Source organism: Dinoponera quadriceps, unplaced genomic scaffold (assembly GCF_001313825.1).
Source record: "Dinoponera quadriceps isolate SergipeBrazil2010 unplaced genomic scaffold, ASM131382v1 scaffold555, whole genome shotgun sequence".
Taxonomy (NCBI): Eukaryota; Metazoa; Arthropoda; class Insecta; order Hymenoptera; family Formicidae; genus Dinoponera; species Dinoponera quadriceps.
The window spans coordinates 523,453-540,786 of record NW_014554717.1 but is presented as its reverse complement, the minus strand read 5'-3'; the positions used below and the strand labels follow the sequence as shown (position 1 = coordinate 540,786).

The following is a 17,334-nucleotide window of genomic DNA, read 5'->3' as shown; positions in this document are numbered from 1 at the left end:
GGGGGGGGGGGGGGGGGGGGGGGACGAAATAAGATTTCAATGTAGATAGGTACGATGCGCGAGAAAGACGTCTGATCGCGATTTTAAGTGCGAGAGGCGCTCAGTTTTATAATTCAATGCCAGTTTCGCGAACGAAGTTAGGCAAGTCGCACAGTAGTCGAGCTACGTCGAGTCAGGGAGTTGCTGGAAGTCTACGCGATTTCCTCTTAGAAGCTTCTGGGATACGAATGGAAATTTCGCAGGAAGTTTTCACGCCAATTTGCCGTGGCGCCGCACGGCAGAGCTCGGCGGGTCTCACCGGTTAATAAATAAAAATCTGCGATAAATAAGAGATAATAAATCCGTCGTTTGGCCGTGCGATATTTCAAGAGGACACGACGATATCGTTCTTACAGAAACGATATGTGAAGGGCCCGGACCAACGATACCGCGAATACGAGCGGCATAATATATCAAGTCACGCGAGAACCAAATAAAAAAGGAACTCTCACGAGAGAGAGAGAGAGAGAGAGAGAGAAAGAAAGCGCAGCGGCGCAAAAAAAAGTGATAAAACGAGAAAAAATAGCTTATCTCCGTGATGGAAAATAGAAATAAAAATGCGGGCCGGTTACCGCGGCGTGCATTCCGGGATCCCTTTGCGCCCTTCCGATACACACGGTAAAATACGGGTAATACTATTTGTGCGCGCGGTGCATCGGAAAAGGTTTTACTCGCAGGGCCGAAACGGTGACACTCACGCGGTCTGCAATTAAGTCACGGTGCGACAATGTTAACAAATTCAATTTCCGGCTCGGAACACGCGCGTGCGCGGACATACTTTGCGAGGAAAGATGAAACGCGGGGGAGGAACTGACCGGAGGGTAGAAAATGATCGTCGGAAACGGTCGGTGTGCGGAGCATCGCGACACGTTCCCCGCTAATGTTTTTCTAGATTACCTCACGGGTACTGCAGAACAAGCGCAACAACGGCAGCGCGTTAACGTGGCGTTAACGATAAAAGGGAAGGCTTTAATTTTTAATTTAATGCGCGTAGCGTTTCCGCTGTCTCGCTGTGCGCGATTATTTTTACACACGACGATTTTTGCTCACCGCGAATGAGAAAAAAGCGACGTGTCCGAGAGCCCCGTTGAAATTAGAAGACCGGGATTTTTGTGCGTTTTTTCGCGCGACATGCGTGCGTGTTGCCTTTGTGACTCGTTGCCGCATAATTTTGATGATTGTTTATGCATGCACCGGTTTGGTTCATGAAATCGCCGGTAGACACGCACCGTGTGTCCACGTGCGCCAATTAAAAATATTTATTCAGCCCAGCGACGACGCGACGGGGAACTCGTCTCGTCGTATCATTTTTACACTCGGACGTACAAACTGAGCAGTGAGCGACGAATTTCACGCCTAAGTGTATCGCTCGATGGGTGCTGCCGGAAACGGCACGTAATTGTCGTCGGCGTTCATTTAAATGCATGAGACACCTCGATACAGATCGCCTCTCGCAAAAATGTCATATCGGCTCAATTTGCGAGCCTTCGATGACAGGCGGGATTGATCTTTCGGGCTTTTCATACCGAAGCAAAGGATGAATAATTTCGTTTCATGGGATCATATCGCCGATCTTGCGCTACGTCGAGGTGCAAAGTGATTCGCGATAGAAGGATCGCGCTTTCGAGAGAAGCGCGCGCGTACGCTCGTGAGGACGCTTTGATGCGAGATCACACGTCTCGTTGCGGATCGAGATTCTGAAGGCTCGGCGCGGAAATGCCCGTAAACAGCTCGTATTTGCGGATACCAGGCGGCGTACAGCGGCTCGCAGACACAGGAAAACTCACAAATTGGATTATCCGTGCGAGTCCACGCGCCAGTTATTCCCAACAAGAGGGATACACGATATGCCGCATCGTTAGAAACGAGCCATTGTCAGCGCTTTCGGCCCGACTGTATCGTTTCATCGCGTTCCGTGGCGTAAACTCTTGCTCATTGTGCGTTCCACGCTGTTGTTGACAGTGGACCTGAGCGAATGAAGCGTGAAGTCCAGCTATAGAGATAGATAGAGAGAGAGAGAGAGAGAGAAAGAGAGTATCGGGTGAAATGCGCCAGTGATTCGTCAGTGAAGCCTCGATTCGTACCAACAATTGGCGTTCATCGCGCCAAGTGTCGCTAAACCAATCGTCCTTCGATACTGCATTAGTCTGTGCCAATCAGGTTGCGGGATTTGGATATTTTATCGCTGATTTTACACTGAAAAGAGGATTTGGTCGCAATTACCGAGACTCGATGAAATAATTTCAAGTAAACTGTTTGATTGCTGCAACCAAATCATTTAGCACCACATACTATATCGTAGTATCATGTTTCATACAAGTATATGGTATTGAATGATTTGGCTGCGACCAAACAATTTCATTGAAATTATTCAACCATACCATGGCAATTGTTACCAAATCTTTTCTTAATATACGAGGTTGCCGGTGCACGAGGGGGAAATTGTTTCGCCAGGTTGACATACATCGATGGTTCCCGGATGATTTCGTTGAACTTACCGTGCATCTGATAAAACGCTGTGATACCAACGCGGTCCGCGTCGTCGAAGGAAACCGGGCCCTGCGAACACAAGGAGAATAAGCGTACAACGTGAACCGAGCGTCGCGAGGCCGCTCCGTATGCTGAAATCGCGTCATAAAATATAAAAGGCAATTAGAGTTTCATTATTATTAAACGCGTATACCTCCTGCGACCGCGCGCGCGTTTACTCAACGTTAGCCGAATTAATGGCGTCGTTATGTCGTCTTCGTTCGGGAAAGAACGCGCGTTATGAAGACCCTCCTCACTCCGAAAGAGAGCCCGGTCGAGGAGAGGAAAAGGCTGCAGTTATCGTTCGTAATGGCTCGACCTTAAACTTAACTTGTCAAAATCGCTTCATCCTTGATCGGGCAAACTTCGGGGACGTTAGTGCCCCGAGGAGAGAGAGAGAGAGAGAGAGAAAGGAGAGAGGGAATTTTAAAGGGAAAAATTCCACTATGAAAAATCTCGACTCTACTACGCTAATCAAAGAATCTGCAGACGAAAGGATGCGGGTGGCCGCGTGATGTCCTACATGCTCGGCTCTTTGCGAGAGGCTGGTTGTACTTTTCTCGTGGCTTCCCGCGGGCGTGCGTAATAAACGAGCGCTCTCTCGGTGCCTTACTTATCCTTCGACCGACTAACCGAAACTCCGATAAAGTGCAGCAGCTTAAGCTGCTCCAGCAAACGGTAGGCCAGGTCCTTCCTCGTGTGCGTGTACCGCGCCATGCTCTCGTTCTGTCGATTCAGGAGGACCTCGGTGCTGGCGAGGGCGAGTGCCATGGCCCACACGGCGTCGTATGTTTGCCCCGCGAATTTCGAGTTCGCGACGTCTCTATTAGCCAGGTCCGAGGTGAATTTCTCGCTCGTCTGCAAAATGAACGAAGGGAAGGTCGGTCGGGCTGACGGAACGAACGGACACCGGCCGGATAGTCTCGCGAAACGCTCGTTCGCGTGAGTCCCGTTGTATAATTAAAAAAAAATTGAGGCGGAGAAAGCGGTGGCGTTTGAATCGACGGCCGAGCGAACGTTAATTTAATTTGTCGTTCACACCAACGTGTTCTGTTCGCTTGGGAAAAAAAAGAAAGATTCGATAGGCGCGCGCGCGCGCGCGCTAGTAAGTGTGCGTATGTATGTGTGGAGAAAGGGGAAGTTTCATTTCCCGTTAATGTGACGTTTCGCTTTGCCAGTGTATTAAGACAGGTAAGTTCGGGAAGAAAAAAGAATTAGCTGCCATAGTTAAAAACTATCTGTCTATATAATATAACTAAATTTTAGTCAGCAGATATAGTTTTTAGCTGTGGCAGCTAATTCCTATGACTATAATTGTACACAGAGAACGATTTCTTTTCTTGAGTGAGTAATAACGAACTTTTCTACTATTTGTGATGAATATATTTCAATACTATTTTAATACTATTATCAAGAAAGTAATTTTCATTCAAGACAACCATTACTTAAAAAGAAGAATAAACTAATTGCTTTCCTTTGCATTATAAGTAATATCTTTCTGTGCGTACACGGAAAAAAAGAGTTGGTTTTCCACGGCTGAAAACTAAGTCTTGTGATTAAATTTTAGTTGTATTATATGAACAGCTAGTTTTAAGCCAAGGAAACTAATTCTTTTCTCCACGATATTCAGGCGAAAAGAACGAACTACAGTCTCTAATAATGTTATCTCTATTTGAATTGATGTAAAACGCGCGGATCGGCAAATTGAATCGACGAATGTCGCGGCCCGATGATATTAGTCGAAAGCAATTCGCGCGCGGCAACTACAAAGGCGGCAGACTTTCGTTTCTGGACCTTACCACTGGCGAATTAAATCGGGCGATTATACAAGTCGCGCTTTATTACAGATTAACACGCAATTAGTATGTTCAAGCCTGCAATCGCGCTAAGTTCATCCGGCGGAGCGCGCGTCTCGCAGTGTACACTCGTATTTATAATTTTCCGTCCCGCGCCACGGAGAACTTCGAGAAGCTGTGCGTCGAAGAGGAAAATTGTAACATCGAATCTTGCCTCCTTGTTGTTCGGGATACTTGAAATAGTTCTTCAGCGGTTGAACTTGCGGAACGCTAAGGGAGAACCTTAAGCCACGCCGCGTCTTCTCGAGCCGGGAAAGTCGCGCCGTCACTTCCGAAGGAATCTCAAATTAGCTGCTTCACATATAAACGCCGCTAATTAAAATCCTGATGCGGCACGTGCGACTGTGACTTACGATCAATTAGAACGCTTCGCTCCTACGCCAGGAGGAGGATTTTCAGTACTCGGTACTCCCGGTGAATAGCGTAATTAGCAGTAGCAGTTTGTTTGTTTGTTTTTTTTTTTCAATCTCGCTAATAGCGCCTTTTTTCCCACTCCAACGTCAGTTATCCAAAAAGGTTGCGCTCCCTCTATTCATACTCGCGCTTATTAATAGCGTCGTAAAAGTCCGGGCGTATGAAACGCTCTTATATTTTTATCATCGCGGGTAGGACGAGAGAATTACACGGGATACACGGCGGCGTGAAATTATTCATAACGATATCGGCGAGCGAGGCAGTGCGCTCCGGGACAGACATCTATATTGGAAACGTATTCTGGAAGACGTCGGTCGGACGTGAAAAATGCGACGTACACAATCCGCGCGACGGCAGCCCCCCCGCGAGGCGTCGTCTATTTTCGCGACGTTGTTATTTCCGAGAGTGCTCGAAAATCGACGGCAACTTTGACGCGCGAGTGTCGATTATGGCGGCTCGTCATTAGACTGATTACCCGGAGCTGTAGAAGGCTCAACGTGTGAAAGGCGGCGCTCCACGCCGCCCGTCCGACCCCTGCGTCTCTCTTTCTACTTTGACGTTTGCCATACGGGCCTTTAATGGAACAGAATGGAAGGTGAATCTCGCGTCTCTCTATATAGCGCGGCGCGGGACCTCGCAGCTTTCTTCTCGCAGCTGCATACTCTAATTTCCGCTCGCGGGACTTCATTTATTACGCGTTAGGTTGCTGCCGCTGCAGCGGCGGCAATGGCCAGGGGGGTGTTATTATTGCAACAGTCCCGCGATCAAGCTTCCCGTCTTCGCTTCCGTTTATGGGACGCAGAATTCTGCAATTACCGCTGTCGTTAGCAGTAATGGCCAGAACGACCGTCAATTTTTTTCTCCCCTCTTTCCGCTCCCTTTTTTCTTCTTCTTCTTTTATATTTTCCTTTTCGATCGAATTCCCGCGTGTCCCGCGAGCTTCATTGAAACGGTGTAAACAGAGCGGACGTTATTAAAGCGTTAAATGCAATTTTCGCCCCGGGGAAAATCGACTTCAGATTGATCAAAGGGCACGTAGATCAAAGAATGCGCGAGGAACTCGCCGGGCCTGTGCTGCACGTGTCGTTTAAATTACTTCACTTCGCGCGTATGACACATTAGTTCGACGCGGGTCTTTTATCGACAGGTCCGGCCGCTGTCGGGGGCGCACCTTTTTCAGAAGTTTGCGTCCGACGCGACCGGAATTTCGGGGCAAAGATACAACGTACCAATCCGGACGCGCTGATCTCGTCTCCCACGGTCGTGGCGTGGCTCTTCACGATGATTAAACCGTCCAGAGTTTGCGACAGCTGAGATGGCGAGCACTCTCCCACGCCGGCGTGCCACCAATCGCCCGTCATCTCCGACAAGTCGATCGTGTCGCTTGGCAAGATCCACGCGTAATCGCCGCCGTGCATCCCGAGTTTCCAAGCCTGCGACGAGAAAAGAAAGACGGTGGTTCATGAGAGGTGGATTTTGGCCGTTTGAATCGCTCAATTCTCCGCGCAATTCCCAGATGAACACGCTGAGCTTGCCACTTATATCACTTATTAATAGGAAGGATACTCTTGAGTTACATAATAAAATAAGATGAAAATTGTTATATTGAAAAAGTAATAATATGAAAGTGATATAAAATGGCGTAAGGACATAAAAAAAGGAATAGCAACGGTAGATAATAACGGTGATGATTTTAAAAACAGTATTTAACACTTTCCGTACACGTTGCACTCGATTTCCACTCTAAGTGATATTTTTGTCATGAAGAGATAAAGTACAGTAAAATAATTTATCCTATCACTTATTCGTACTTTTATCATGTTTTAATTTTCATTTCGATTTTACTCTTATCATTAATAGCAATTCTTACACATATGAGTTTTGTGAGCGGCCATAGTGGCCATTCCTATACAGATACAATTTCGCGAGCGGCCATTCGTCGCGAAAAGGTTAAAGCCGGGGGCCGATTTCGATACACATGGCATAGTAATGAATTTTCAGTTGTTACGGTCCATTTTCAGTATGCACGGCGTTGTCGTGAATGTCAGAAAAATATTAGAAAAAAAAAAATGTTAGAAATTTGTGTACCGAAAATGCTGGAACTAAAGCAAAACGTGTAACAACATTTTATGAAGTCTGCCTCGAAAAACCGCACCTATGTTTCAATAAAATACCATTCGACTATACCATTTGATTATAAACACAAAATATTCAGAAAGATTATATTTGATTTGTTTCGTAGTAAAAAGAAGCTGTAGTTTCTCTAATATATTCTGTTTCATTTTACAATATTTTGTTTGTTATTTTTCAGTTTCCTAGTTTTTAAATAAATTATTTGTTTTGTTCTATTATGCATTTTATACCTTGAATATTCAACTTTCACGATAAATTATTGTCCAATTCACAAAATCCATAAATCAAATAATTATAAGTTTTTAGTACACACGATGTGAATTGAAAGTCGCGTAAAAACAGTTTGGCATGGAATATGATAAAATATTTGTAATATATACATAAATATACATAAAAAAAGCATGAACAAATAAAATGAATAAAAAAAAGGTAACTAAATTAACTTAACACCTATGCGTTGTTATACGCCAAAATGTTGATGCAAGGATTAATATGATTGTATTATTACAATATTATTACAATCATGTCAAATAATAATGACACGTTGTTATCTGAAATTCAGCCTGTTACTTCAATACGCTAATTTATTATTCAGAAAACTCGCGGTAAAAATATATTTTCGCCGAAAAACCTATGCGGACTAACTCGTAGCTGGTGTGCGGAATAGAGAATTCTTTTCACACGGTCGGTTACGAGTTACCTCGTATTCAGCAGTAAATGTGTTAAATCGCGCTTTGTAAAAAAATGGAACATACTCCGAAGTTTTGTACGTTGGCGGACAATAGGCGCAAAAGAGCAACGCTGCGCTGATAATATAACGTTATCGCGATCAATAGCTGGACGGCTGCACAGTCCGCCAAGATTGTTCGGGAAGACCCGACGCGCGAGAGAAAGAGAGATAGAGAGATACGCCACCGCATCGGTTTACTCGTTCGATTCGCCGAGATACGATAAGTAACGGGATTATAAAATCCGCGCGATCGCCCTCAAACGGATCTTTAAAATCGCGAAGCTTCCTCCGCGGAAAAGTCGACACGATTGTGGCGTCACTCGCGGAAAATATTTATGACGATCGCGTAACGAGTCTGGATCTTCCGTGTAATGAGAAATGACGCCGGGAAGAGGGTTAGGCGGACCCTCCGAGACGTCTTTGTAAAATATATCCTGTCATGTGTCCCCTTCGTCTGGTCGTTGCCTTTCCTTTCCGGCGCACCTTCGTCTTCCGTTCCAGAATTCTCTTTCCGTTCTCCCAGCTTTCACGACTTTGCCGGATGTACTTTGAGCATTGTAATATTTGCCTGAGGCATTTTATATCGCTTCCTCGCTTTACTGGTCAAGTTGGCGGACGAAGTAGGTCGTCCTTATGAAATTGTACTCGACGAGCGTCCCGGCTGGCGCTTCCTCCATCACGCTGTTTTACGCGCCTTGAGATACAATCGATTAATTTCTTCCCACGACGCGATAATCGCCTGTAAGCGCGATTAAATATGTATATTGTGAGTATAATTAAGGACCTGGTTGTAGTAATAGTTTAAATTGAGTTTACTTTGTTACTGCATAAACTGCACGGAAAAGAAACTAGATACATATTCTCATATCTCTATACATTTGTACAAGGCAAGAATTATAATCTTCTTAGAAGATTTTAATCAAATCTTGCTCTGATTGAAATTGTAAATATTGTTTGCACTCAATTCAAGATTAAAAACCTTCTAAGAATATTATAATATTCTTGTTTATATATGTGAATATTCATTATTAATTTAAGACTATCCTTTTTCCGTGTTTATTTCCGAAACCATTGTACTCTTCCATTCCAATCTTCTATCTGAGCTCCATGAATGATCATGAATAAAATTTAACTCCGTTGTGTTTGCTGATTTTTCTCGGATTGTCTCGATTTTGAGTCGCAATTTTACTGAAATTCATTTTACTCAAAACGGTGTAGAGATATTTGCGTAATATTATCATTGTAGTTAGCTATTTAATTAGAAATTTTCTTAAAAAATTAAGTACACATTGTTATTTGCATTTGCATTGTTTTAATAATTAATTTGTTCAGCTTCACGCAGGAGTTAACAATTGAGGTTCGTGATATATAGTGTCCCAGACCGTACGACTTTAATTTTCCCAAGAGGTTCCCTGAGCAATTTAGAGTGAATTTTCTCTCGGCGAGAATGTCGAGACATCAATAGTTTACGAGATACAATCGATAAAAAAGCGGGGTTTTCAGCAAACCAAACCTCGAACGACTCCAAATGGATAACATTATTATCTTCGACCAAAAAGTGGACTTTGCTTTCACTTTGAGTCTTGGTTACAAAGATATGTTTTGTTAGAAATTGAAAAGTCGCTATAAACTTTCCTCGACATTTTCGAGGAAATATTGTCTCCAAGTTACTCAGAGAATCTCTAAATAAGATTAAAGTTGCAGTGTCTGGGACACTCTCTTGTACGTGTAATAATAATAATAATAATAATAATAATAATAATAATCACACGGCGATATTTGGATAAACGTGATGTGTAAGTGTCAAAATTAAGGAACGCATTGACGGTTCTTAAAAGGTCTAACAAGAAACGTCAGCAGTATTGAGCGCGCGCATTCTCGTAAATCAGGTTTCCGCGTTCGTTACAGGCGCGTTACACATAGCCACAGTACTAAAAGTGGTAATAAAAGAATGTTACCTAGTGCGGCGCTAGTGCAGTTTAATGGCCGGGATTATTTGTGATCCGGCGCGGACCGAGAAAAGTAGTTGCATGCTTCCGCTTTACCTAAGATACGGTTTTTCGATAATAATACAGGGGAACGTCGCGGTTTGCGAGGTGAAGTAGAAAGTTACACGGCGTTCGAGAGAGAGAGAGCGAGAGGGGGGNGGGGGGGGGGGGGAGAGACTCGCACGATCGTTAGAAAGAAACATTTGATAAAAATTGACGAGCTTGATCTCATCCCCTTCTTCTTCTTCTTCTTCATCTTCGCGGCGTCCCCGCCATTTAGATCGCGAGATCAAGATTCCGCTCGTGCGTTTCCGATAATCGTACGTGATTTAATCAGTTGTTAAATTAATAATCGTATCAATTACACGTGACAGCAGCTTGATAGTACGCGTTATAGCCCACCTTGAAGTGATCGATTCTTACACGTGTATCAACTTCGCGATTCCGATGCCTGAATTACAATATTATCCGTTAATTTCTGAGCCAACTTGTCACTCAATACGGGATAACGGATTCACGGCGAACCGCAGCCCCGACGTGCCTCGCTTCGGCTTACCCCTTTCCTCGATTGATCGACGGATTGAGGATTCGCCCGCTGGAAAATTGTGCCTTCGTAACATACATTCGCTTGCAAAATTGTTTCAACACTTTTTGTTCCGACGTATCTCGAAACGCATCCGACAGGAAAACCTCGATCCGATAAGAAGATCTATCTTCTGAGAATTACTGAGAAAACAGATTCCCCTATGAACTGCGTTCGAAAGTGCATTGAAAAAAAAGTGCTCAAACTATTTTGCAAACGAGTGTACATACGCGTCATCGGTGAATATTGACACAAATGGGGGGAAAAAAGAGGAGAGAAACGCGATTGAAATTGCGCATACGGGATGTTACATAACGCGCAAAGACAAATCTCCATGACGTGGAAATTCCATCGTACCATCTGTGTGTTCGACGTGACTCGATAATAATTATCTCGCGTGAACTGGAGTGAAGGAATATTTAATCCTACTATGTATAATCGACTCTGGTCTCGTTGTATTATCATAAAAGGTCGGTCGTAAAAACTGCATTTTGTGCGAAGACCACGATTCGTGTAGCCGTTGCAAAGCGTTTTACGATGAAACGACTACGATTATGGCTAAGACGATAAGATATTTGATACATTGCGTTCTGTAATAATCCGCAACCAATATAAAGCGGAACGATCAAGAAGATACTATGTGCTAGAAGATGCCATTATTATCTTAATATCAGAAATTGCAAATACATATACACGTATAAATTCACAAAAAACACGTATAAATTTTTCTAAAAGGAAATCTAAGAAAGCAAAATAATTTATTGACACGTTCGTTGTCACGATTTATTTGAGAAACTTTTCTCACAGATCACTTCTTATTTTCTTTTTGTCTGTGTAAAACAGATTTAATCGAGATATGAAAGATGTATTGGTATAAACCACAAATAATCAGAGACGTTCAAGCTGCTTAATTATTTGAAATTGCGTGAAATTGCATTTGACACTGACATCTTGCACTAATATTTACACGTTCATTGCTCAAAATGAGCATTTCATGCCTCTATGCACGCAAATAGATGTGCTTCTATTGACCTCATCCACGCAGTATCGGCAAGATCATTGTTAATACTAACAACAGCTTCATTGATGCTTGTTATCACCTGTTCACGTGTATCAGGCTTTCCACTTAAATGCACCCTCGATTTTATGCAATCCCATAAAAAATCTAAAGGAGATAGGTCAGATGATCGTAGTAGTTACGCATATCTCAATAATCTCGGGGCTGAATTTATTCATTGTTTATATAATATTTTTTGTTCGAAATGACTTCCCAAATATGCTGACGAAGTTTGTCGGTTCATTCGCGGAACGTCCTGTATATGTGAGCAGAGAGAAAAATTATTGCTGTCACACATATATATGACTCTGATAACGAACGTGTTAATATTCTTTTAGATATACGATGTACAATAATTTTGTCAGTACATAAATAAATTAATCCTGTCAATTCGCCAACATCTACACGAGATATCGGTCTCGCGCTTTGTCGTCGTACTCCACTTCGCGCCCTATTCCGCTGTAGTACCGCGTTGAAATAGTGTAAGAGAGTCAGGCGGTGCTTTGCCCCGTTTAATAAACGGTGCTAGCGTGACTTAGGAATATTAAACATCACGAACACATAATCGTTCAGACGTGTCGTTTGAAGGGAAACGTGGTCCAGCGTCGATACTATCTAAGAGCTATTTACGAACAGTGACGATCGCGTTATTGGATCGCCGATCCGACGGTCGTTCGAGATATCTTCCCTTCGAGTCCCCCAAGTGCGTACCCGGAAATTCATTTCCACGCGTGGATTACATATATATATATATATATATATATATATGTAATTGGCTGATAGGAGGGATATTCAGGACCGCATCCGAGGATCTCCATTTGCGGGGTAACATATGTGAAGCGTCCACGTTTCTCACGAATATGAGTATTCCATTCTGATGTTAACGTCGAGGTGTGTTCCTTGTAATTTTGACGTCCTCTGTGGGTCACACACACAAATCACGGCTGAATATTCATACAATCTGTGAAATTATGCTCGTGCGTGACGGTGTAATTTTGCGTAGGAGCGATCGCGACAGCCGTAGGGAAATAGGTACGTGACAGCGTTTACGGTGTCACGTGTTTCGCGTAAGACGTCATGTACGTGCTCACTCGAGAGAACCTATGAGGCAAACCGATATATTTCAATGCTAACGTGCACACACACTGGACGCTGACGTGGACGCACACACATTCGCGTTGTAATACAATGGGCCCGTCCTTTGACCGTGTGATGCGTGTCCACTAAATGAGAACAAGAATCATCGCGACTTATGATTGCGCGAACGAAAACGATCGGAAACAAATCAACGGAACGAAAAGATACGTCCTTCTCTACTTTGACGGTTGTGATATTTTTATAAAATTTATATTTTTTATTTAATATCACTTATATTTTTTTTTAATGACAAGAAAATGATAGCTGTAATTATAATCAACGGTCAATAACTATACATGGAAAAAATATCTGGTTGCATTAACTAGAAAGGGAACAACCAGATGCGTCCTGGTTGAAGGAAACAGAATTTCTGGTTCTTATAACCAGACCAGGTTCTTATTCTCTTTTTGATTAATACGCACAGACTTTTTTCCGCGCACTAATAATAACAAAATAATAACAAAATGATTTCTTCTTTTTTATTTCTTTTTTTAATATATTACTAAAATGTCTGGATGATATTTGGATATGAGAAAGTAACAGTGCTATGTACGAGATTACAAATGTAATGGTGAGATGAGGGAAGTTTTTGAATATTTCGAGATATATGAGTTAATCTCGCGTAGGTACGCAGCTGTGGAAACAACATGGCTGATCCTGGGAAATGAGCCGTAAAATCCTGGAACACTAAACAGCACGATTTAAAGCATCGCCTGCGAAGGGTCGGAGTAGAGAAAGGCGGAGAGATAAGAGGGATAGACAAACTTATTGCAACCTTAGTAATTTGTGGTATGAGATGAATAGCGTACATATATTTAGGACGCAACGAATCGTCTACAATCTCAACTCAATGCTTCGAGTGTTAGACGCAAGAATTAGATAAATGGAAATTTAGCGTTCACGTCTACGTACATGTGTCCTACGCGAGCCGTAGTATGAAAAAAGCCTCGAGTTCGATAACTCCTCCAAAGGGTTGCCGGCGAAACTTAGTAACTGTTTCTCTCTTTTACGCTTCAATTAACGTCGCAAAGTGACAATCAAGGAGGTAAATCGAAAACACATCGAACCCAGTGTCCAAAGTTGAGGTAACAAAGGGACAAAGGTCAGGCGGAAAACGTTTGACGGATAACAACTGCTAACTACTGACGGGCGCTTTCATTGTTAAAAGTAAGTTTTTCATCCTTTCACAAAGACAAAGTACACTCAAACGTGTAATATCTTTTCGTTGTTAAGCAACTTTTCGGTATTCGCGTCCCTTCTCAACTCGACTCTTCGGATTCGCATGAAATACTCGAGACAAATTGTCAGCGTTTCGTAAGATACGTTCGCGGTGAATTATGCGGCTGACGCCAGCTTCGTATTCCACAAGCGAAAAATCGCGGTTATAAAGATCTCTACGGGGGAAGAAGGGTTGCTATACGCGTGTAACAATAAGAAGACAATGAAACGCGCTCGTTTGCGGAAAGCTTTCAGCATCTTCTTAATATTTGCTAAATAGTAACTGCATAACTTCGCGGCATACTTATTCGCTCCATCAATGTTCAAGTAATCTCATCTTTACGCAGCGTGTTTACACTCTTCTGCGCAATTTAATTATGGTTACTATATATATATATTGCATTCATCGTAATTTTACACATCGCACAATACAGTTCACCGTCTTATTCGTGTGATAAAGACGCAATTCCAAGGTACTTAGTACGTGAGTTAAATTACAACGTGGCTCGAGCACTTTCATTGCGCAAAGCGTTCCAAGTTCTTCCTGCGATTGATAGCGTCAATTCGTTTGCTCGCATGTGTATTCCGGCATCTAATCTGCATGTTCATCACTACACAAGCCGGATAAGTACTTCAAATATGTACTTCAAAATTCGCGCGACAAATAAGACTGTGCAAGCCTGTCTCGAAACGCGGCACGCGGTCTCAAATGACAGAGGATATGAAGTGGCGCGAAGGGCGGGGGGAGGGGAAGGTAAACTCTCTGTGTCCTACTTTGGTAACGGTATTATGTGCTTATGTTTATGAGCTCTTATGGTTATTGATAGCGCTTATTTGATATATTTGATGTCCTTTATTTCCCTCAAACATACAATTTACTTTAATATACGCAATAAACAACGGCTGTTCTAATTCGATTGATAAATGATAGCGCGGCGATCAAACGCAATAGACCCACGGAGAAGTCAAGAACTCTCCAACTCGATGGTTTATAGGCGTCGCAGAGCCGCGTTGAAAATTTTATAGCCTCGCGAAATGGAACATAGAAGCGTTTCGGCTTTTTCTACTATGGTTTTGTAGATGCTCGCGAAAAAAAAAGGAAAAAAAAGAGAAACGTCACGGTCAAACTGCTTCTACTGCGTTCAAGCGCTCGTAAAATCCGGAAACTCCGGGGAGGGGCTGCCGAACGTTTTACTCTTGTGATGTTCAAAAGGAAATCGCTGATGTACTGCATATCCGATGGACCCGATCGACGAGAGGGTATGTGAATGAATCCTTATCGTTGAATACAGAGATCGCAAATTCAAGCTGCACGAGTGACGGACGCTACGTTATTTTACCGTAAAATTCATCGCGCTGTTCGCGTGATACACTTGACACGCAGGCGCATTTTCGAGTTCGATAATGTATCGGTCGATCTTAGCGAAAATTTCGAGTGAACGTGCACTTATCACTGGCACGCACTTGTCGGATCGCGTGAATTCGATATTAACGAGCGCAGTCCTCTGTCGGGGGTTTTAAGAAAATCTTATTTGGTTACAACGGAACTTGCGAGAGCGGGATATATCCCTTTATTTTCTCCATTAATAGTAATTCCGAAAGAGACAAAATAGATAACGTCGCTACGGAATACTTAATCGGGCTAAGAGATAATGATGTTCGAAAGTATGAACGTCAGCAAGTTAAACTTTTAAACGGATTTTATAGCGCGTTGGGCGCGCAACAAAACGTGCTCGTAGAAGTTCTTGGAGAATGTAACGAGGGAGGTTTGTCTGTCCATGTTGCACATTCTACCTTGCACACCGACAAAAACCTTGTTCCGAATTCTACTGGCGAACGTAGAGCGACCGTAAAATTGTTTTCCGTTCCTGAGTATCTCTAACCGTGAATGTGAGTATACGTGTTGGTATGTGGGTGTGCGTGTATGTGGAGTGTGAAAACTTTGGGAATGAACGGATAACCGAAACGGCGGCCGAGTGCCGGGCGTTTTTTCGCTGGGATTGCAAGAGTGGTAATGAGAGTCATTAAAAACCATTAATTAGCCATTAATTAGCTCGTAAGGACGCGGTCGCTGCTGTTCTTCGTCAACCCGTACGAAATGTTCACCCGACGATGGCAATTTTACGTTCTCATTCAACGAGATATCGCTCTAACGATAATTTTTAAAATGCGCGCTCGTCTCGAATATATATTTTTATTTTCATATATTTAATTTTCTGTCTTTAATTAAAATTTGTTTTTGCGACGACTTACCTCGCAGAAAACACGCTGCGCCAATCGCGTTGAGAAACTTCCGATGATAATTCTAGTGTCCAGGTCCTGTAATTAAACGCGAAACGTATACTTTTTATCAGAAGTCCCGGTGTAATAAAATATCGCTAATACCGATTAACGTTGATCACGGTTGTCGATAATAATAATATAAGTGAGAATAATAATAATATAAAACGAGAACGGCGAATGCGCGTTGGAAACGTTACTCGTTGCAGTCTCACGTTAATCCAAATGAAATTTCCATTCCGAGCTTCTTCACGGCATGGATGTAAACAAGCGTTTCTACTTTTTTCCCCCTTTTCTTTTTACCCCAGTCGTCTCCGGAGCACGCGAGGCTGAATCGCTCGTTTGCAGGATCAGAAATTGGGTTAATTCGCGCACATTAATGCCGCGAGTGCGAATTTAATCCCGATGCGTCCGTATCGCGCCAATCGATACTTCGGCGGCGTTCGCGAAAACGAACTTTGCATTTCAAAGGAGGGCGAATTACGGTCAGAAGACAGTGTTCTACGGTAGTAGCTCCGAACCACCGGCTGATTCCGGTGAAGCTGAACTGTCGGCTGAACCACGACCTTCCGGCCGGATCTGACTTGCACAGAACGATCGTTACAAACGCTCGTCGTCAAGTCGCCCAGAGGAAAAGCAGGAGAAAAAGGAGGTAGAGGATGAGGGGAGAAGGAGAAAAAAAAGAACGGATGGAAAGAACAGGGCGGCGTTTAAGCGCGGCTCACCTTCAAAGTTCGCAGCTGCTCCTTGTAATCGTTCTCGGCGAACGTGATGGTGGCGGAGCACGTGATATTCGCTTGCTCCAGTTCCGTGACCAAATCGTTCACTGCCTGAAACAGAGAGGTGCGTCATACACGTGTGCGAAGCGATGCGACGGAGGAGACGGTCAATGATAGACACGGGGAGGGGTGGGGGGAGGAGGGAGCATGTGCTATTTGTTCGACTCGCCCTATTTAGACGAGAATCGCTAGAGTGTCTCTCGCACGTCGCCTTTACAAATACGCATCGTACGTCACGGGCGCGCGACAGGAGTCCCGCCGTCTCGTCATCCGAAAAGAATAGCGCCGTTTCGTTCGTTCGTTGCACGATTGCGACCGCGTTTCTCCTCGAAAGGATACATGAATATCCTCCTTTCTATCGCGCCATTTAATTGGCGACGCGCGCCGTCGGTACTCCGCATTCCCGGGCCGGATATTATGGTGTGTGTGTGTGTATATATATATATATATATATGTGTGTACCTTTCGTGATTTGGATCAAGTCGTGCGCGCGTGTTCGGCGTTTCCTCGGATCATACATATATAATACATGCGCGGGTGTTTGGTTATACAGGACCGTTTATCTTGAAAGTGCCGTAAGCTCAGTTCGGG

The 17,334-nt window shown here is 43.5% G+C and overlaps 1 protein-coding gene across 1 annotated transcript in view; it reads right to left on the bottom strand.

Moving 5' to 3' along the window:
• LOC106741151 overlaps positions 1–17,334 on the bottom strand; it is a 70,250-nt gene that overhangs the window by 25,444 nt on the left and 27,472 nt on the right. Inside the window, exons 3-7 of the mRNA XM_014612864.1 lie at positions 16,690–16,794; positions 15,938–16,003; positions 6,068–6,271; positions 3,202–3,426; positions 2,538–2,598 (exon numbers count right to left, since the gene is read on the bottom strand). Of these exons, the coding sequence (XP_014468350.1) occupies positions 2,538–2,598; positions 3,202–3,426; positions 6,068–6,271; positions 15,938–16,003; positions 16,690–16,794 (661 nt within the window). The remainder of the gene's footprint in view (positions 1–2,537; positions 2,599–3,201; positions 3,427–6,067; positions 6,272–15,937; positions 16,004–16,689; positions 16,795–17,334) is intronic.